Genomic DNA, 21,780 nt, shown 5'->3' with positions numbered 1-21,780 from the left:
ATATGCCTACTTATTCTCTAATTTCTCATTCTATAGTCTCAGTACAATGAAAGCTTGGAAACTATTAATTTACAAAGCATTTTCAAAGCTTGATTTCGCTGCTTATGTCGTTTGTTAAAAAATATACTTCATTGTTGAACAAAACTTGTTCAAGAGGTCGAACTTATTACTGTAGAAAACCATAGCCTAGAATTTCCTGCGATATTCTACAGTGCGTCTCTCGACACGGATTTGGCAATTCACTTCATGGAATCTGAAATAATTTATTAATGAAGAATGCAAACAGATCGCCGATTGCGACAGCGCTGGATTAACCAATAAGCAAAATAAGGTTAGGACTAGGGAATTCATTCCCGGGATCCCGGCTGTTTTTTGGATTCTAAAACTCCCGGGATTTGATATATCAAGTTATAACTTATCCCGAGAAATTTGAGAATTTTTAAAAACGTAAATTACTCTATGAACAACTGAAAAATATAAAAATGGAATCCAAAAAACAGCGGGGATTACGATCCCGGGATTGAATTCCCTAGTTATGACACAGAGTTGGGCAAAATGTAAACTAATTACAAATTACGATTAAAATGTAATTATGTAATTGATTACACATTATTTTCTGTAATCGTTAATTTAGGTAGTTAACCACAATTTTTGTCAACTACCTATAAAATCTAAATTAACGATTACAGAAAATAATGTGTATTCAATTACACAATTACATTTTAATCGTAATTTGTAATTAGATTACATTTTGCCCAACTCTGTTATGGCATCGGAAGAAAAGGAGGCACCATAGAAATTTTCTGCATTTAAAATCGTACATTGCGTTGAAGTGATCACCCTTGTACAAGGGAGCCGCAAAATCTTAATTTTAATTCGGCCCTGGATTGCGATAGATTGCGAAATAAGCAACAGTTTAATTTCGGCAAGGAAATTCGTGAAGGAAGACTGGAAAGAGTAAAAAGCACGATGTAATAGCAAAGAGGAGATACAATAAGAGGCGTCACTCCGGGCGAAACCTTTGAAGTCCTTACTTGATCTTGGCATTTAAATTGGTCGTCTATTCGAGCGGGATATTCAAATCGACTAAATGTACCTTACCGCAATTTGCTGATTATTGCCGAAGTTTACCGTGGTTTACCGATCATTGCCGAATGAGCATTTAAATTGGTTGTCTAGTGGTTTCCCTAGTTCATGTCTGTCCTTGTCGAGTGACGCCTCTTCTTATATCTCCTCTTTGGTAATAGACAGGTGTTCCAACTCCGCACCTTTACCCCAGCGATTTCGTGGCCGATTTCTGTTTGGTTCCTCTGGTCGTCGCGAGAGGCGTCGTGCTAAAAAATCCATGTACGCATGCATTTATGTGATTGTGTAGTAGAGCTTTTAGTAGCATTATGCGCAAAATGTCAGCCTTTTCTGCTTGAGCGCCAATCTAGCGGCGGCCAGAAGATCTAGGCCGAAAAGTCACACATTCTGAAAAGGAGTCGGAACACCTGTCTATCACAACGTGAGTAAAAGCGTTCATTAGTTCGTTTGGTCCATCTTACTCACGGAAATAAGCAGGAGCTATAATTTCCATGCTATTAAGAAAAAACATACAAAAGATGTTGAACTACTTTTATCAAATGGAAAACAAAAATCCTTCCGATACTCTCCTTCATTTGGCTGTTACAAACGGTGACATAGACACTGTTGAGACTATTTTGCGTAGAGAAGTTGATATTGATGCTGCATGTGAGGATGGTACAACTGTACTTCACAAAGCAATTCGATGGTACAAAATCGAACTTATCAAGTTGCTTTTAAGCAGAGGTGCTAATGTCAATGCTGAAGGAGAATATGGTCAAACTTCCCTGCATATTGCAGTCGAGGCAGGGTATATAGAACTTGTTGAGCTCCTTTTAAAACATGGAGCTTATATTAATTCTGTGTGTACCTATGGTGGCAAGGAAAATTGTACACCACTGTACATCGCTGTTATACGCAGAAATAAAAAACTCGTTAAGCTACTTTTAGAACATGGAGCTAACGTTGATGCTCAAGATCAGGCTGGTAAAACTATATTATACTTTGCTGTTGAAGATGGATGTTCATTAATTGTTCAGTATCTTCTAAAGCATCATCCTGATGTGAATAACAGAAGCAACAGGAGCGCTCTTAATGTTGCAGTGCATGGCAATGGAAGAGATTATAGCAAGATTGCTGAAAACCTGCTTCAATATGGTCTTACCATCAACCCTGAAGATGCAAACACTTATAAATTGCTGCACACTGCTGTTAGCAAAGGATATTTGACAATTGTCGAAGAACTCCTAAAATATGGTCATGATGTTAACATGGTAAACTACTCAGGACCCAGAAAGGGTTGTACACCTTTACATGTTGCAACTAAAAACAAACAGGAGGAAATAGCCAAACTCCTGGTCAGTTATGGAGCTGGTGTAAATGCTCAAGATGAAACTGGAAAGACTCCGATATTTTATGCCGTTGAGAAGAACTGCAGAGAAATCGTCAAACTTCTTTTAAGACACGGTGCTAATGTTAACACTAGAGATAAACATGGGAGAACGGCATTGCACTTTACTGCTTTAAACGAGCATGTAACCAGTGAATGCCAGCTTGATATTAATGTCAACGTAGAAATTGCCAAGTTGCTGTTAAGAAGCGGAGCTAATGTAAACGCTGAAAGTGAAACGCTTAAGGTGCTTTTGGAATATGACACGGACGTTAATTACACAATTAAAAATTGTGGAATACCACTTCACATTGCTGCTGAAGGTGGTAAACTGAGCATTGTCGATGTCCGCTTAAAATTTGGTGCCGACGTCGATTCTAAGGATTACTGTGGCAGAACTGCGCTTCGCATTGCTGCTGAAGGTGGTAAACTGAGCATTGTCGATGTCCGCTTAAAATTTGGTGCCGACGTCGATTCTAAGGATTACTGTGGCAGAACTGCGCTTCACATTGCTGCTGAAGGTGGTAAACTGAGCATTGTCGAGGTCCTCTTAAAATTTGGTGCCGACGTTGATTCTAAGGATCACTGTGGCAGAACTGCGCTTCACATTGCTGCTGAGAGCAGTGATCAGAGAATTGTTGAGGCTCTCTTAAAATTTGGTGCCGACATCCATTCTAAAGATCAACGTGGGAGAACGGCGCTTCACATTGCTTGTGACAAAGGGAACGGATATATTATTATAGCTCTTCTAGAGCACAGTTGTGATATTACTATTATGAATTCATGTTATGAACAAATGTTGCGCAGTTGTGATTCCGATGACGCTTATAGTCGAAATGACATTCCTATGATCCTTAATCATCACGCAGTTAAAGTGAAAACTGCAAATTTATATGCAAGTAAAGATTTGCCATTAATTAGTAGCCAAGACGTAACATGTACTTTTCAGAACGAATGTGAGGAAGAAATAGCAAGGATGAAGGGTGAGAAGGTTGGGAATGCTAATATCTCATTTTATGATATCTTGACAAAAAAAGCAAGTCAATTAGCAATATACGCAGGAAATGAAAGTATAGTACAGGCCTTTAGATCAGGTGATTACGAAAAAAAGTTTCCAATATATGCTACTATGATAAATGGTAAGTTTAGAAAAGGGCAAAGGAGGAAAGTGGTGATCGCACAGGGCAATCAAATTTTCCATTCTCTCTTTACCAATTTCCTTGGTATTCCATATGATTGCACTGAGAAAATATTTGATTATCTAAGTAACGAAGATTTAAGAACGATAATGGACGCTTGCAAGCGTAGTTAAGGAGGAATGTTCGGAAAGGCGAGGACAGTAATAGTTCGTGTTAATATTTATATATATTTATTTTGATCTTACGAAAGAAGATAATTTGTTTTCTTTAAATAGAGCGCTAACATGCAACCAATTATGGGGTTCGCCTGCCTCATCGTTTCTGCGACTCGGGCACCCGGGTGGACCGAGTAGCTCGAGCTGTCGCGGGTCGAGGCTGTGAGAGAAGCGGGCAAGCTTATTTATGTAATCCCAAGCAGGGTATTCGTGCTCAATGTGTATATTATTTTGTAAGCGCAGACAACAGTCTACTGGTTTGGTTTAAAGATAATTGATGGCAACTACTGGTTTGAAATGTAGATCAGGTGCTCTTCAGTTAAATTCATCAAACTTCAGAAAAGACCGAGATACAATTTTCATATGACTACAGGTAATCATATTTTATGCATCCTGTATGTAGCATATGTATGTGTACAACTTAAAAGTGTGTATAGTCATACATAAATTGGATCTCAGTCGTTTTTTTTTTTGAAGAAAAAGAAATTAGGGCCGGTATCCTCAGTCGCTACTTATTCTTAAGCGAATGCTTAAGCAGTTGGCATCAGTTACTAGCTACTAGGTTAGTAGAGGATGCCGCATGCTTAAGAATAAGTAGCGACTGAGAATACCAGCCCTAATTTCTTTTTCTGATTCAATGCATATTTGTTTACTTAATGCAGGGCTGCACAGGGTACTGTTTTCAGCGCCTAGCGGCGAGCAACCGGCCGTGCGTCGAGCTGTCCCGTTGCTAAGAGTAGAATCAGTGAAGAGAACTGCAGTAATGCAGATGCGTGCTCGTAGGCGCGCGCTTCGCAGCGGCTTTTTGTCGTTTTCGTAAAGAACGCGAGTGGCTAATTTCAAGTCGTTTGGACTTGCACCTACACTACTGCAGCTCGCCGCTAGGCGCTGAAAACAGCACCCTGTACAGTCCTGACTTAATGGAATCTTTTATTTTGTATAATAATAGCTTGTTTTACAGTATTACATAATTATCTTTTGTACTTAACTATTATTTTTTACTTTTAATAGTATTATTAATTTTCTTACAATATTGAAGTACACAGACTACTTATATAATATGAAAGTGTATTTATTATGCTATCGGAAATGCTGTCTCTATTATTGCAAATATGCGCGAACTTCCGAGGACGCTCATGTAGAAGGCAACGATAGGATAATGAGTGACTTTTGGGCATTAATTCTTTTATATTACGTCAAATGCGATTATTCTTTTACACTTTATAGATAAGCATATATCTTTCATAAACTTTATAGTGTAATGAAATATAATATTATGAAATAAACAACAGTTTAATAAGAAAATACAATAAAAAGAATATAAAAATCAATAGTCTTGAACTGTATTGGTATTTCCCGAAACAATTTGGTATGTACATGTAAAGCAACTTTGCATGTGTTATCTCCCACTTTGTTTCACTTCGTTTTTTATTTTTAGTGCAGACCTCACAAGCTCTTTTTGGTTTATTTTTTTATTGTGTTGAATCTATGTACTTCAGAAAATGAGCCAAACGCTGAAATCAAGGGGGCATATCTCCGCACGATGATCTGCATTTTTTATAATCCTGCAAATGTACTATTTACAGGCTTATCCACTTAACTCGGAACGCGCGCGCGAGAACAGGTGCCTTGCGTGGCCTTTTACACAGAATCGCCTCGACGTAGCAACGTAAACTGTACATAGCTACGACCGATCACTCCAAACGAACGGGCTTTGTCGAAAAAGTCATAAATTTCCTTCAAGGGTTGTTTTCCCGATCCTCGAAGCAGAGCCTACTTAGGGGTAGTCCTTAAATTACGTAAGGCTTTTTTGGGAGGGGGGAGGGGGTCGCTAATTTCTTACGTTTTCTTACAGAAGGGGGAGGCGAGTCAGGTAGCGTCTTACGTAATATTTTTCAACCTAATTTTCCATACATACAAATTCTATCATTAATGTTCCAGAAAAGTAGATTTAATTTCAATTTCACGAAACCGAGTTAAATGAATTATATAAACCTTTAAATGAATTTTAATAACTAAAAAAAAATAAGTGTGAAAAATATTACGTAAGGAGGGGGTTGGAATATCAAATCTTACGAATTCTTATACTGGGGGAGGGAGGGGGTAAGAATTCGTAGAAATTACCCTTACGGAATTTAAGGACAGCCCCTTACGCATTTAATGTACAGAGGAGCTTACGGATGAACAATTTTAATTTTTGGCGGTATAATGGTAATCTCGGATAGGCTGCGCCATGTTGCCGAAAATCGTGATTGGCCAGGAATGTACTGGACTATCACCAATCGCGTGCGTAGCGTAGGTCTCGATCTGTCTCGAACACTCCGAGCTGAACCGTCGCAGTGCACAGGTGCAACGCGGAACAAGGAATTCAAAGTGATTGTGCCACGTGTTGTACCTAGAAGCAGTGATACAAGTTTACGAAGAATTCCAACATCTTCTAACCACCAAGAAGAGATACGTAATTATGAACAATTATAATTTCAAATTATCTCCTTCGCGGAAATCGGTATATATATGACATGTCTTGCATGCTGCAGACGAGCGAGTTTTGTCGTGCGGGCATTTCGTGTAAGACTAATAAAATAATAAAACGCAGGAGATAACGTTTAAAATGTTACATTCCTCCGATAAAGTATAACGATGCGTCGTCGTCGACAACGCGATACATTCACGAATGCTTCTCGGCACCGCAGTTGTCCAAAGCCTGTCTTGTTCAAGCCACGACGCAGTTCTCGGAAGGACTATGTTTATAACACCCTCAAGCGTCGAATTTTCAATGTTTAAGTTGACGACCGCTAAATGACCGTTTGGGAACTCGCAATCTGTCTCGGGCCTAAGGTTGTCCCGTCATTTCTATCCTATCTTGCTGAAAATTGTACCAACGTATTGGTGAAGTTTTTCCGACGGAAATAACCCGAAACACGATACACATTGCACTAGTTTTAATAGTAACCAAATTGAACATATATTATCCTGAATAATGATTGGGGTAAGACGTAGGAATTAAGATATTGTTAAAACTAGCTCCAGTTGCCATATTTTGGCTGATTATTAGTACTACTTCCAAAAAGATGGAACGCAAATCATAGAAATTGAAATTTTTATGATTGGATGATACTAAATACATCTCGCGACCCAGTACCGGCCGTCCGATCATGTAAACAAAATATTTTGCGTCGTGTCTCTTGTCGTCCGAGACCTGTCCCTTTATAATGTATTTCTATACGTTCTTCGGTCGGGCATCGCATGTTGGAAGCCATGTTGATAAATATTGAAGTCGTAATCAGTGACGGATTTAAGGAAAATGGCACAGGTGGCAAACGTTATGTGAGGCAAAATTTTTATTCGAATAAACATTTCGAATAACGAATAAAAGTTAAAAAAAATTATTCGGCCCAGACAAATCAGGTGCATGTAGTCTAGCGGAAACGAATTAATCACGTGAGTGCCAGAAACTTTTTCTACAATCGAAATCGTTTCAACATAAAGTGTGCATCGAAAACAAAATAATAACGTTACTAACCGGAATTTTTATTTCGGTTATATCGTTTTCACAACTGCAATAGGATTAAGAATTTCGTTTCTGTTTCTTTTCCGGAAAAATATTTCGTTCTTTTCGTTTATCATTTCCGTTTCTGTTCCGTTCCGGGTTCCCGTTCACTATTTAATAAAGTATGATTTTAATTTTAGTGGTTTCACTTTGTAAATTTTATAATAGTGTAGCCTTCGTGAATGGAAATAAGGATAATTTCTGGACGGACAAGGTTTATTCAGATTAGGTAGGAATACATGGTTTGGTCGATAGGACGGGGCTACAAATTTCGGAATTCAGGCGTTGCGTCTCGCTGCGTTTATCTAGAGACGCGGTAGCGTCTCGACGCCAAGTACACGTTTCGACACCCTGTATGTGTCCACTGTCGCTGCCGCGTATCTTTTACTCGTAAACCGGCTATTGCAACCTTACCTCAAACTTATTTCATTAATATCTCATCACGCCTGCAATATTTCCTAAATTTAAGGGCATTTTTTTAATGTAAACCGCATGTAAGCTTTCGAATAAGACCAAATTCAATAAAATTGGTCCACAAATGACAGAGATATCGTAATATCACAGACGAGGTATAGAATAGACCTATCACCTTATCCTCCGTTCTCTTCCGTTGAACGGAATATGTTCATAAGACGATTTTTAAATTGTTACTCTAACAGAAACATTTGTAAATCGCGGGCTTTGACTCTCAAAACATAACCTAGTTTTACTCGTGCTTAATTCTAGTTCCTACCACGCGTAGCGTTACAATCTGTTTCGAGACTTCACCGGTAACGTTGCATGCGATACTAAAATGGTAAGGGAGTAATACATTGCTTGATAGGTCTATTCTATACCTCGTGTGTGGTAATATGTTGTCATGTATCATACGAAAATGGTAAGATTTTTTTTTGTTCCGATTCTTCTCCTTCAAGCCAAATTTTTGTCAGCCAAAATAAACTAACACATGTTTCGTTCGTCAATCGCTATCTTCACTATGCAATCTACTCCACATTTTGACACCTTACCGTCAAATTATAACCTGGCAAGTGTCAAATAAGATAAGTTGTCAAAATTTGAGATGCCATGTGTTTTTACAAATAGAAAGTACCTTTATGTACTGTAGCCCGATGGAAAGAAGTTGGTTAAATGTCACAGGGGCAAGAGGGGTTCTTCGCTCACATTGGCTCGCGCCGCCTGTGTCCCGTTTGCTTACTTTGTATTCGTCGACGTTGTCGCGCCGGCCAATAGGGATATACTATTCGGACCCTAGAGTTTCTCTACTGACTTCTTTCCATCGGAGCACAGTACTTGCCGTTCATTCTGATTTCACATCTTTTTTATATTGTAAAGTATTATTTTCTTCTATTTTTTTGTGATTTATTTAAGAATACTTTTTTTCGTCCTCGACTTTTTCATGTACTTGCTGTAATTTTTTTACTTTTTTGGAGTTTTTTATGGGTTGATAACTTCTCGTAGAATTGTATGAAATCAACAAACCACGAAAATCCTTAAGGTTCATAAGATTGTTCATGTGTTCACCTACGATCATAACTTTTCGACCAACCGTTTTTGTTTTTCATTTTCATTTTCACTTCAAACATTTTCGTGCGTAAAATTACCCGTTTTTTTTAAGTTTGTGGTTCAAACGCATGCCAAAACATGAGATTGCAGTATTTTGCTACGGCCGTAGGTGATTCCATGAATAATCTTATAAACCTTAAGAATTTTCGTGGTTTGTTGGTTTCAGGCAATTCTGCAAGGAGTTATCGATTTCGCAGTTGCGGAACTTTTTTTGTATTATCTTCAAGGATGTCCAAATACAGCCTAAGAAGTGTTTTAAACTCTATGACTTTCATTCCCCGATTTGACGTGTCGATTTAAAGAATAACTCGACACAGGAGTGAAATATCGCGTATGCTACAGTTTCGTGGATTATGCATGTTTTATTGTGTGTACAGTAAATACCGACGATTAATATATTATTTTTTTCCTGTGCCAGGGGGGGGGGGGGCTAATGCCCACCCCTGCTCCTCCTTGGCTACGCTCATGCTTGGTTTTATGTTTTATCGTCGTGTATGTTTTACTATTTTCCTGTGTTTTGCAGGATGGCGTTTCAAGCTTATTTTTGCTTATATTGCCCAACGAACTATAGTCCCATTTTCCCTCCCCTCTCCTTCGGGTCCCAGCAGCAGCGCACCGGGGGAAAGGTGGTCTCCCATCTTTCCCCAGTACACCGCCCCGTGATGCTTAACTTCGGTGATCTAACGAGAACCGGTGTTTTTCATCGTCATGTATTCTTTGCTTAATTGTATCTGTGCATTCCAAGCTATTTTGGAGCCCCTTGCCCAATCTAACCATTTTTTGAATGACTTCTTCTTCATTATTGCCAGTGCAATTTGTGACTTCACTATCTAGCGCCGCATTCGTTTGGTGCAGCGAAGAAGGAAATGTCTTTGCGGGCCTCTAATTTATACCCGATCGTTGCTATCCGCGGCCGCATAAATCGACAGACGCGTCATCTACAAGCGTATTCGGGAAACTTCTCGATGGTCGGCGTTTCTCGAAGCTTCCTTTTCTGCATGCTACAATAGTAATTATCTTTGTTAAAAATATGGTAATAAAATTTCATTTAACATATATGATGTCGTTGAAGAATTAAATAAAACAGTCATATTTTATTTCCACAATTGATACTTGTAAAAGATAATACGACAAACTTGAGAAAATTGTTTAAAAACACTAAATAAATTTAAATCACAATTATTATGTTATTTAATATTTTGTAGCGATATATATTTGTTTATTTATAACAGAACGTAGTAAAAGGTACAGAGAGACTTAATCCCCGCAAAAAACTTCAAAAAAGTAAAAAAATTATGGCAAGTACATGAAAAAGTCGAGGACGGAAAAGAATATTATCAAATAAATCACAAAGAAAATGGAAGATATTAATAATTACAATATAAAAAAAGATGTGAAATCAAAATGAGCTGCAAGTACATAAAGGTGCTTTCCAACTGCGCTTAAGATGACACAACTACATATACACAGCTAAAATGCTGTGTTCATACATTCCATTACTCACATCGCGGACATTTTAACAATGTGAAGATAAATTGTAACATCTAGACATTTGCCTAGATTTCCACGGCCTGGAAGTCAAACACTTGGCGTGGCCAGGTTTATAACAGTGATCTTCCATTTGTATTTTAGTAGTAGGTATTGCTTTAATGTAGAAATTTTCCACTTTCGTTGTTCCACTACTGTTGTGATCGAACATAAGTAATTTTACAATAAGAGTTTGTTTGGAAGAAGTTATATTGACTTTCTTCATTATATTTGAATTTGAACTATCACAATTATTGCAAGAATCTTTCAGATTTTTCCATCCTGTCAAAATTGTGTCTTAGTATATCTTGAAACTCAAACGAGTTTTTAAATATCTTGGGCAATGCAAGATGTACCACACAATTTGTACTGATAGTAGTACTTGTGTAATTACATGTTAAACATCTTAATACCGTTGTTATTTCGTGTTGTACTGCATTCTTAATAAGAATCTCATGATCACAAAGAGAGGTAATAAACTCAGCTGCATTTATTTTGCTGATAACAATTTTTTCACTACATTTTAGTTACAACTTAACATAGAACTTATAGAAATACAGTGGCCTCTGGCTACAGTAAGTGTAGACGCCACATAATGTGTCCAATGGAGGTGAGAGCGTATGTCAGAAAGTCTTGTTACAGGAAATTTAAATGCTAATGGTGATTTGGGGAAAATGAACGAAGAGATCCAATATTTTTAACGCACAATTTATTGGTGTTGCAATACAATTAATTTAGTATGTTTATTGATGAATTGAAATTTTGTTAATGGGAAACTAATAAAATTAATGAATAGCGTGGGAACTACTGTGGATTCTCCTGTGAAAGTATTACGAATACCTTTCACAAAAGATTGAAGGGTATCAAGGGCAGGGCCCGATCAGCTCTTTCGCCGCTCTGGGCAAAAGTGATTTTTGCTGCCTTTTGCATTGAATCATAAATATTTTAAAATATATTTTTTGACATTGAGTAAAATTTTTTGTAGATATCTGTTGAGTAACAAAAAAACTTTTGAAAAGAGGAAAATTCAAGACTTTTAATATAGGTAATAGTAATTACAGAGGCCATTTAAAAACAATTTGCAAGTTTGATACTAAAGTCTTACATGTATGTATTACCTACATTTTACCGTTTTTTCAAAAAGTTTTACTTTTTAATTGGGTCTACCAATTTTGCTGCCCCAAAAATTTGTGGCCTAACCCAGACTTACTCTACATTGCAAGCAGTTCGCCATAATTTTCTTAATTCTTAATGCTATGTCTTTTCACAAATTTTGTCGATTCACATTATTTGACAAATTTCCAGAATCTTGTGCGAAAGAAGATGCTTCTCTGTCGAACCTTCTCCGGACAATTGCCAAGTCTGTGCGTCCCCTTCGTTTCTACAAGCTCTACATAAAAAGTCTATTAAAAAATTTTGGCGACTTACCTTGTTAATTGAGACAATCATTCAGTATCCTATGTGGTGTAAAAACTCGTGACATTTCAAACAATTTTGACAACTTTCCTTATTTGACTCTTGGGTGGTTATAATTGATTGACACTTAGCAGGTTATAATTCAACAGTATAGGTATATATATGTACAATGACGGACAACGATCCCTGCCGAATCGACGAACCAAACATGTGTTAGTTTTTTTTTGGCTGAAGGTAAGCGTGTAACGCGTATATATGTATTATGTTGGCGAAAATTTTGTCGATGAATCAGAAGAAAAATCTTACCGTTTGCGAGTGATCCATGAGACGATATTACGATATCTCTGTCATACGTGGACCAATTTTATTGAATTTGGACTTATTCGAAAACTTACATGCGGCTTACATAAGAAAAATGCCTTTAAATTTAGAAAATATTGCAGGCGTGATGAGATATTAATGAAATAAGTTTCAGGTAAGGTTGGATTACCGGGTTACGCGTAAAAGATACGCGGCAGCGACTGTCGACATATACAGGGTGTCGAAACATGTACTTGGTGTCGAGACGCTACCGCGTCTCTAGATATGGCTCTGGAGACCAAATCGTCCGTCTCGTCAGACTATCGTCCACCGAATGCCTTTCCGATTCCTCCTCGCCCGGGGTGTCACACGCCCCGGACCCATCGTTTTCGTTGCGTCTCCAGACGCAACAAGGTATCGCATTTCAACTGTTCATCGCCGCGACGAATTATCGCCGACCGCGCACCGTCTTCGAATCAAGCCGAGCCCAGGCGATGTTAAAATTCGCTCTCAATTTTAGCTACAAATTTCGGATAACTAATATGACTTACAATATAATTACCCTTCATATGAATTTTGAATCGTCGTTCGCTATTTAAATGTCTAAACATATCGATAGTGCGGCGTTGCCACGTTGACTGTGTTGGAGATCCGTTTGGTTCTTGTCAAAGAGCACGCTCTCTAGCACTTCACCCTGTCTTTCTTCAATAACCATTAGAAAGCGTGAGGCTGACTTCGACCTTCGTTGCCCAAACCCAAGGCGAGTCGATGGGGGGCTCGAAGTGTCTTTTCGGTTTTTCCGCAAGGGCTACCTGCTTGTAGGACCCTTGAGGGCAGTTGGATTCATAGCTTCAGACAGTACACAGCGTCTTAGCAGTTACAAAGCTAAAATTATATTCTCCGTAAACTCCATGTACTGGAAGAGTTTTTACTTTTAAATAAAGTATCGTTTTAAGTTTTTTGGAACGAGTGTTTAATCTCCTGGTACACAACAACTGCTCTTACAATAACTGACGTTCTTACAATAGTTTTCTAATAAAACTATACTGATAGAGAAGCAATGTTCTTCAACACGCACGATAATGTTGAACTCTATTCTAAGTTGAACTCTCTTATTTCTTTTAGGGTTCTTAATATCCGGATATCCGTGTACCTGGTTTCGGATATTTTACCATCATGGCTGAATAAAGCTCTTTTTATATAGATTCTAGTTAAAGAGAAAAAGTTTAACTAAAGTGGTTAAAACGCTGGTCCGAATTACGTGGTTCTTGGTGTTATTTTGATCGGAGAAATATAAGGTATCGATTGGCGTCGTTTTCGCAGAGATCTGATGAGAAATGCGGAGCTGGAAGTAATCTCATTTCTCAATGGGTATTCCAACTCCTTCGAGGGTCGAAAGCCATAAACATTCGGTGAGGCATCACGGGGAGGATGGTGTTATCTTCGCCACGGGGTACCAAGCGGCATCTCCTTGAGTCCAGTCACTGGAGGAACCCCGAACCGAACGCCAGTTGAGTAGTTAGATCAGGAGTGTCGAACTTCCCCACTCCGAGAGCCGCACGAGTCGGGCCCCGGGTCAGCCGGTTCCCCCACTTATTTTTCTCCAGGCGTTGCACGAGACCCGGCAGGGAGAGAGTGCGGCACCCGGTGGAGAAATTCATCAGAGTGAAGTAGGTGTGATAGATGAAGCAAGATAAGTAGATCACTTGTCTTCGGCAAGAACAGACGAAAAAGTTCGCGACCAATCCCAGATAACCTGAAACGGACGTACATTTGACGTATTTAAGACGTCTGTGCTATGTGGGTAACTAATCGTCGTTGAACAGTTTTGAAACAGTTTTTCCTACTAACTTAGTAATGCATACATTGATTTGCTCCACCAATGCCTTCCTTTGTTTTTTTTATAGCGCCGCCGGAAAATAGATTGTCGACGCTGGTTGGCCGTAGCTGGTAGTGATCCTCTAGGGAGTGATCGGTATAACCGCAGCCATCTTGGAGCTAAACCGGAAATAAACATATCTATCTCTCTCTCTTTCCGTCAATATTTCTGTCTCTTTCTATCAGTAGTTCTGTCTCTTTCTTTTTTAGAGTTTCTTTCTTTGTCTACTTCCGCTTTTGCTCCAAAATCGCGACAACCAATCAACGACGAAACACGTTGTTCCGCTCATTCCCTAGAGGATCACTAGTGGCTGGCTTTGCGTTGGCGCTGGCGTCGGCTGGCTGACGTCACGATATTTTCACGCAAACATTAACGCCACCCCTGTAGGTGTTCCCCCTACACTACGAGTAGGATTTATTTGGGAACAGGATCGGGCAGAAATAACGTACGGCGTAAGCTATTTAGCGGTGGGGGAACGCCACGCATGCGCATTGGAAATTACTTGACGGTCAAACTATTCCGCGGAGAGGGAATAACCAACCAACGCCAAGGTGGGAAACGAAACGGCGCCACCGTCAAGTCAAGCCAGGCCAACCAGCGTCGCCCGGAAATATGTTTTCGACGCTGGTTGGCCGTGGCGTCGGTTTGTCTCCCCACCACTCCTGTAGGTATTCCCCCTCCGCGAAACATCCGGCTTCGCAAAACGTTGTCCGGGGACCCTGGCTGCACTTGGCTGCATTTAGGAAAGTGAGCGCGTGTGCGAGCTGTTTCCTCTTAAAGTTTGTAAATAATACTCGTAAGTTTAATTCTTATGCTTTCATTTACTGGTTATTCTGTTCGTTGCTCGTCATTTTTCTGCACGATAACGAGATAATTTCTTTTACATCAATCGGTATAAAGTACAAACCTATTCAAATTTTGCGTTTGGCTATTCAAGTAGGAAATTCTTTGATACGTAATATAATCTATCTCTGCTACGTTGTAGGAATGAAACAACATACATCGAGGAATTCGTATCGTGATGAAAAGCCTAAGCCCTCGCGTAATGAAGATAGTGACGCGGTTCTACGTGCAAAAACGGAAGAGGAGAGGCGACGGCGTAGACGCGAATGGATGGTCGAACAAGAAAAAATGGACAGACACAATAGACTGAAAAGAAAAATGGCTATGGAGTATGAGATGCGACGCGCTAGTAATATGGGCTTAGCACTTCCTCAAGGAAGATGCAACAGATTTCGTAGGAGTAGAAGCGAATCTCCACCTAGTCGATATAGAAGAACTTCTGCGCATCATACACCTCATTCTGAAGATACTGTACTTTCTAAAAAGTAAGTATAAACTGTCTATAATTATTAACTGTTGAAGTAGACGCAGTGTTCTAGTCTGGAGGATTTCATAGACAAAGAAAAATTTTAATATTTCATCATCGGGTCGTGGAATTTGCTGTCTTATCTTCGGTCGGATATATTTAAATTAAATATGTTTTTGGCTATATCCAGAAAACTACACTGATGAAGTGTTAACTTGTATTTGTAAAAAAATATCGAATTTAGTTGATATAATTTTTCAGTACAGTTGTATACTATAAAACAATATGCTTCAAGAAGTAATAAAAATGTTAAATTGTAGTAAGTCTCAAGTACAAATCTATTAAATCATATATACAAATAATATTATTTTGCACTTTAGGTGTGAAACATCAAGTAGTACAACACCCTTATTTAAAGGACCTGAAGGCACAAAAATTAATCCAATAGAACTTCGCAAAATCAAAGTAGACATTCATAGAAACATTCCTGGAAGAGTATCTACCAATGATCTCAAGCGGGATATACCCAACAAGGAAGATGTGGTGCTTAAAAGAAGAGCGGGTAACGTGTTGTTTTTTTACCGTAACTTCTTAAGAATTTTCAGTCATTCAGCGAACAAGTACCACAAAGGAAAATAAGCTCGACGTGGAAGATGATTCCAGAGTTTTCTAGAAATCATGATCAACAAATTGAAGTTTCAGAACATTATATGCTTTCTAATGTAAAAATGTCTCTTCTCTGTGAGATATTACTCTCCACTTTTTAGAGTCCATTTAGTTTCTGTTTAAATGTATTATCGAAGTCTAGATAAATGTTTCCACGTTCTCACTTTACCAAATGCTACATTTGAAGAATGGAATCCCTGTCACTGATTTCTACAGTCATGAAGATTTACAGTCATACTGCGTCTCTTGTAATATTCAAGAATGTTCTCAACATTATTCATCAAATTAATAACGTGTTTTTGATTCGTCCAGGATATAGCAAAGTTGGAATACAACGTTGGATCACTGTATTGATCGCATAATGTGCAATACGTAAGCACAATTTTTTTTACTTTGATTGTTTTAAGATTGCTATGCTAAATGTATCTCTTGCTTGTTGCTTTGTGGACACTATGTTTGTTTCTTACGAGCTTGCACAAAGAATTATGTTTTAGCTACATTAACTGCTATAATGAATATAATATATTTTGGTACAAATTAATTTTTCCTCCAAAAACGTAGTTCAAACACATTTTGTGCTTTCTCCTTGTGTCCTGGTTTTGGGAATGTGTGCATGTCCAAATAAGTGAATTTTTTAAATGCTTTATGGCAACGCTGTCCAAGGTCGCTTACGCGTAAGCTCGGGGTTCTCCCACTCTCGTCCGCGCTGTCAAGGATACCGCGCGACGCTAAAGAGGCGACCATGACAGACCAGCTGCTAGCCTGGCTAGCCCGTCATGGGACCCTTCGCAGAGTTAGGAGTGATGGGGCCTAAGCGCCGGGAAATAGATTGTCGACGCTGGTTAGCCGTGGCTGGCTTCGCGTTGGGGCCACTTGACTGGCTTGACGCTGGCGTTAGTTCGCGCACACATTGCCACCGTTCCTGTAGGTGTTTCCCCCTCCATCACTTAGGCCCCATCGCTCCTAATTCTGACTCTTCGTAGCGTCGCGCGGTCTCCTTGCCAACAGAAGGCACGCTGCGGGAAAGAAAAATTGGAAGGGGAAGCAGGCGCGTGAGGGGCCCCTACATTGGACAGCGCTGCTTTATGTACAAAGAGCAAACCAATTGGAAGATTTTCGCGTCTTGGAAGATGTTTTAAATCTTTGAATTCAACAACTGAAGAGGCATGGTGAAACATTAAATATTAGGCTCCAACACTGGAAGAAACGAAATCAGAAATTAAATCTTAGAATTTTTAAAAAAAATTGCATAGTGTATTTCTTATTCTTATTCATCTTTTATTTTATTGCATTAAATAAATAACTGCAATTGGAAAATAGGTACTTTCTTTTTAAAGTATGAATACTCAAAGACTAAATTTAGTTGGTTTGAAACGTGTGAGTTCCAAAGCATTGTATATAGAGTGAATATCACGAAAGCTTGAAATTGCGATTCAACGAAGTGGAAGATTACTTAATCGTCCTGGGAAATATGAACCATCCCGGAAGATTAAACTACTTTATTTGAATTATATTGAAAGGCGTATCGATATGTTTATATTTTTGTAATGAATTCGTAATAGACAATGAGTAACACTCCAAGAATTTAGCTACATTCTTTTGAAAAATTATTTAATGCGATTTGTATACGCTATGTGAGAAAGAAAAGAAAATATTACATTATAAATTAAAAATTATCAATTGCTACAGAATATTTAGAGTTAGAGTTTTATTAAAATAATGTCATCAAAATAATTAAAATTATAAAGAATAAATTTCTCTTAATATATCTGGCTCTCAAGAAAGTTGTAAGCCATTTTTAATTATGTAAAATACTCTTTATTTTTGAGGAAGAAAAATAAATTTATACATACTTTTAGTATATAAACACGTACAAATTAACAATTTATTTAGCCAATTTGAAATTGGCAATACGAAATGACTTGGCTCACAATTGTTCAGAGCGAGTCTGTTTATCTGAGTAGCGACGTTAATATCTTCAAGATCGGTCACAGCTGCTAGTATTGCTATAAATGCTTTCCCGATTTTTACATACGATTCCTTTTCTATTCTTAAATTTACTAAACTTAACTGTAGGAGAGGGATCCAAGCCGATATTTGATAGAGAAGAAATAAAGGGAGCAATAGGTGTAACGGAAGAAGTTGACGAACATCGTACTGTCGTAACTGTGAATTTGGAAAATTCAGGTATGTTTATTATTTCAAATTGCTAAGATTTATTACAACTACTGTTTCGCAAATATGGATATTTTAATGTGTAGAAAACAACTGGAACACGTTGAAAAGGGATTTGGCGTCCTTGAGTCCTAGAAGAACCCGAAATCCCAGTCCTAGCCGCACGTGGTCCCGTCACCCCAGGTTCGTGCCTAGATTATACACAAAGTATTCCAATATAAACATAAATTAAACATAAGTGTAAACCATGTACAAACAACTTAATATTCTAAATGTGTTACTGTATAATCTAAAATTATTTAGGAAATTAAATTTTTTGCTAATTTGTTTACCCTCTTTTAGGTATGCTGATTGTAAGCATGAAAATAAAGGAAGCTACAGAAGTGATAGGTAAAACCTATTATTACATTATATTTCTTCCAATTGTATTTCACCAGACTATTACATTATTTACATAGGGAGAAAGATTATAGTAGAGAGCGGAAAGATGGTGAGAGATCTTACCGAGAACATCGAGAGCGGCCCAAAGATCATTCTGGAGACAGGAAGACAATAGATAGATCCAGAGAAAGAGATAGGCCTAGAGAACAAAGGGTTCCTCCAGAGCGTTATATTGGACCAATTCCTGTTCCTATTTATTATGGAGTAGGTACTTTATTTACATAAAAATTCGATAATTTAGCCATAACTCATAAAACTCATTAATTTCTTTGCTCAGAATTTTCAACCGAGATCATTAATGGTTGGACCGTGGATCCCAATTTGCTGGCCCAGATCTAGGGGGGCGCGAATAGGGCAATTGCCCAGAGCGGCAAATTTTGGGGGCGGCAAAATTGGTAGACCCCATTAAAAAGTAAAACTTTTTGAAAAAACGGTAAAATGTATGTAATACATACATGTATGACTTTAGTATCAAACTTACAAATTGTTTTTAAATCATCTCTGTAATTACTATTACCTATATTAAAAATCTTGGATTTTCCCCTTTTCTCATATTTATTTGGTTTCATGCGTTAAATTCTGAAAATGAATGAACAAAAAATGTAATAGAGAAAAATATGAAGGATTTCCTAAGTAAGCACTATTGCTGCCAGTAAATATAAAGGAACAGTTTAAATTTCTTTATCGTTCTTAAGTTTGAAGCTGCATTCTGCACTTCATCCTGGTGCTCAGAGGGCTGAAAACTCGCTTTTTGTGGCCAAAAGTCAAGATTTCGTCTGATCTTTCTGAAACTTGGTGATCAAGGATTTTTCAGATCTCTGATAACGAATCTGACACCAAAAATTCAAGGTGGTGGGTTCAAGCTATTTTCAGAGAACTATATAGTCGGTTCAGCTGTACCAACGTAGCAACTGGATCCCTTACTAGAGGATCCCTATTGCATACTTGGGTCCAACGTTATGGGTTGCGTGGCGGTTTACACACAATCGCCTTGACATCTGTCCTCAGGCTCAGAGGAAAACGACGCAAAAACCCTTAGCGAAGCGTTAGTACATCCTAAATCCAATTTCTTCTCTAGGCCAGAGAATGACTATTTACTTGGTCAATTCATCTGTATATGCTCTAACGACGTAAGCTACACTACACCACTGAAGAGTATGTAGTACACTGTCGTAATTTTACGACTATCCATAAAATCAATTAATGGGTTAATAGTAAATACTTACCCCTGTTTAAACGTGACTAATTACCCAGTAAACAAACTGACCGCAGTATGCCAGCAGATTGGTGGCAGATACCGAGCAAATCCTGCTGCCTATCTGCCCCCAAAATCGCGTTGCACAGAATCTGATCGATTTCTGCCATTAAATTGCATCAGCAGACCCTGCCACCAATCTGCTCGCAGGTTAAGGCAGAACAATCCGTTGGCTTTCTGTTGTCAGTCTGCTTTCATCATCGAATATAACAAAACCTGTATCAAATCTGTAGTCTTTCTGTCACAAACATTTGAACTCAGGTGTTGAGCAAAATCTGCAAAACGGACGTGGCTGACTGGCAGGGTTGCCAGATCTTCGGCATTCAGCCGGAGTCTCAGGTTTTGAACCGTTGTCTCCGGCCTCAGGCAGCCACAATAAAAATCTCCGGCAGAATAGAGAATTAATATTCGCTAATGCGAATTCGGCAGGCACGCACTGGCACTGCACTGGTGTAACATGCCATAAAAAATAAAAAACTATTAAAATCTGTAACAAATTCTAATAAATATTCATATAATACTTTTATTATTATTACTCCTTTATAAGAAGTCATTATTATAATGAATTTTAAATGCCTGTGTTCTTATTGGCCCTTTTTCTCTCTCACCCCCCCCCCCCCCCGACTGCAATCCTCAATGATTCTCAACGAAATTGAAATCTCCGGCAAAAGATCAAGCCTGATCTGGCAACCCTGTAGGTAAGTATGCTTTTTAAAATTGATCTTTTTCCCACGATTAATCGATCTTATCAGTTATCACGGATCCTTCATAAAAAATTGATCCGATTTTTCCCGGGATCGTCATCACCACAGAGGATAAGATAATCTTATAGCGAATCCGGACGGTCGCACTGGTGCGCACTGAATGTGAATTTTACCCAATTGGAAGCGAAAGAGTTCGCAATCAGTTGCGCATTAGTGCAGGTTGCCGAATGTGCTGTTATCCTCTTTGGCCATCACTCATCACTACCAGTTCATAACGGTTCATAACAGGGGGGCCAAGCTTCCCTCTTACGAAAGTTGAAGCAGAGTTTGTAGCGCCTCCTACCAATGAGGTGCGTACTAAACTGTGAATGTGTGAATTGGTGTGAATCGGGACGTATGTGTATGTGTATACGTGTAATGTACCGTTTACTTTAAAACCTGTCCACGGATCGTCGCGCCAGCGACACGTATGCAGCAGATAGAAGGATATACAAAGAAATTGAATATATTTTCTTTTCCTAAGAAAAGAAGAAATATTCAATTTCAATGTTTATCCTTCTATCTGCTGCATACGCGTCACTGACGCGACAATCCATGGTCAGACGGCCTTAGAAAGGGTAAACCAGGGAAAGTGAGGACACTTCCTCGTGTCTGCGCCAAACATTTCTAAATGACGACGGTCGTCATGGTAACATTTCACCAACGTCGAAAGGTTGTGTGTCGTGCTCACTGATACACGTAGGTATGTGTGTGTGATGTACCTAGCGCCTCCTACCAATGCGGTGCTAACTAAACGGGAAAACTTCAGCCAAACAAAGACGGCTTGGTCCCCCTGGTGATCACTGCCGTCCAGCGGATGCTGGCAGCCTTCCAAACGCCGGGCCGGTGAATGGTTGTAGTGGAATGCGTCCGTGAGGCGGTGTTGCCATTTTTGTCTGCCCGCGCACGCGTAGATTGCAGTTTTAAAGGATGACCCTGTGTGTACACTGTGTGCAATGAAATCTCGGCATCAGCCGCACTCACACAGTAAAAGAGCCAATCAAGTCAGGGGAGCGTCTACAGGCGAATTTACACGGTCAGTGCGACTGATGTCGAGGTCAGTGCACCCGGTGTATGTATGTATGTACACATACAAACATGTATAGTGTTGCGTGGTGCAACACGCTGCGGTCCGGCGGTGATCCTA

General features: G+C 38.9%; 2 protein-coding genes and 1 long non-coding RNA gene across 3 annotated transcripts; 2 read left to right on the top strand and 1 right to left on the bottom strand.

The window, feature by feature from the left end:
• The first annotated feature begins 1,259 nt into the window (after positions 1–1,259).
• Positions 1,260–5,070, top strand: LOC143377176 (uncharacterized). Its single transcript, XM_076828207.1, has 2 exons — positions 1,260–3,800; positions 3,870–5,070. Exon 1 carries the CDS (start codon positions 1,578–1,580, stop codon positions 3,765–3,767), a length of 2,190 nt encoding a protein of 729 aa, XP_076684322.1. The 5' UTR covers positions 1,260–1,577; the 3' UTR covers positions 3,768–3,800; positions 3,870–5,070.
• Positions 5,071–6,053: 983 nt separating this feature from the next.
• On the top strand, positions 6,054–19,189 carry LOC143376793 (uncharacterized). Its single transcript, XM_076827465.1, has 8 exons — positions 6,054–6,267; positions 15,030–15,372; positions 15,734–15,915; positions 18,096–18,206; positions 18,281–18,377; positions 18,537–18,584; positions 18,653–18,839; positions 18,913–19,189. The coding sequence occupies exons 1-8, from the start codon at positions 6,072–6,074 to the stop codon at positions 19,042–19,044; spliced, it is 1,296 nt and encodes a 431-aa protein (XP_076683580.1). The 5' UTR covers positions 6,054–6,071; the 3' UTR covers positions 19,045–19,189.
• LOC143376794 (uncharacterized) lies at positions 11,144–13,481 on the bottom strand. Its single transcript, XR_013087156.1, has 2 exons — positions 12,172–13,481; positions 11,144–12,051 (listed from the first exon to the last, which is right to left on the bottom strand). It is a non-coding gene; the product is annotated as an uncharacterized LOC143376794 (long non-coding RNA).
• Positions 19,190–21,780: the final 2,591 nt, after the last annotated feature.

Source organism: Andrena cerasifolii, chromosome 15 (assembly GCF_050908995.1).
Source record: "Andrena cerasifolii isolate SP2316 chromosome 15, iyAndCera1_principal, whole genome shotgun sequence".
Classification (NCBI taxonomy): domain Eukaryota; kingdom Metazoa; phylum Arthropoda; class Insecta; order Hymenoptera; family Andrenidae; genus Andrena; species Andrena cerasifolii.
Note: the sequence above shows the minus strand (reverse complement) of the source record. Positions and strands in the feature narration are given on the sequence as shown.

Excerpts from the sequence above, each read along its gene's own strand:
- LOC143377176 (XM_076828207.1), top strand. The coding sequence starts at position 1,578 with ATGCTATTAAGAAAAAACATACAAAAGATGTTGAACTACTTTTATCAA.
- LOC143376793 (XM_076827465.1), top strand. The coding sequence starts at position 6,072 with ATGTACTGGACTATCACCAATCGCGTGCGTAGCGTAGGTCTCGATCTG. Across the intron at positions 18,378-18,536 it reads ACGTGGTCCCGTCACCCCAG|GTATGCTGATTGTAAGCATG; the intron begins GTTCGTGCCTAG and ends ACCCTCTTTTAG. Across the intron at positions 18,585-18,652 it reads GGAAGCTACAGAAGTGATAG|GGAGAAAGATTATAGTAGAG; the intron begins GTAAAACCTATT and ends TTATTTACATAG.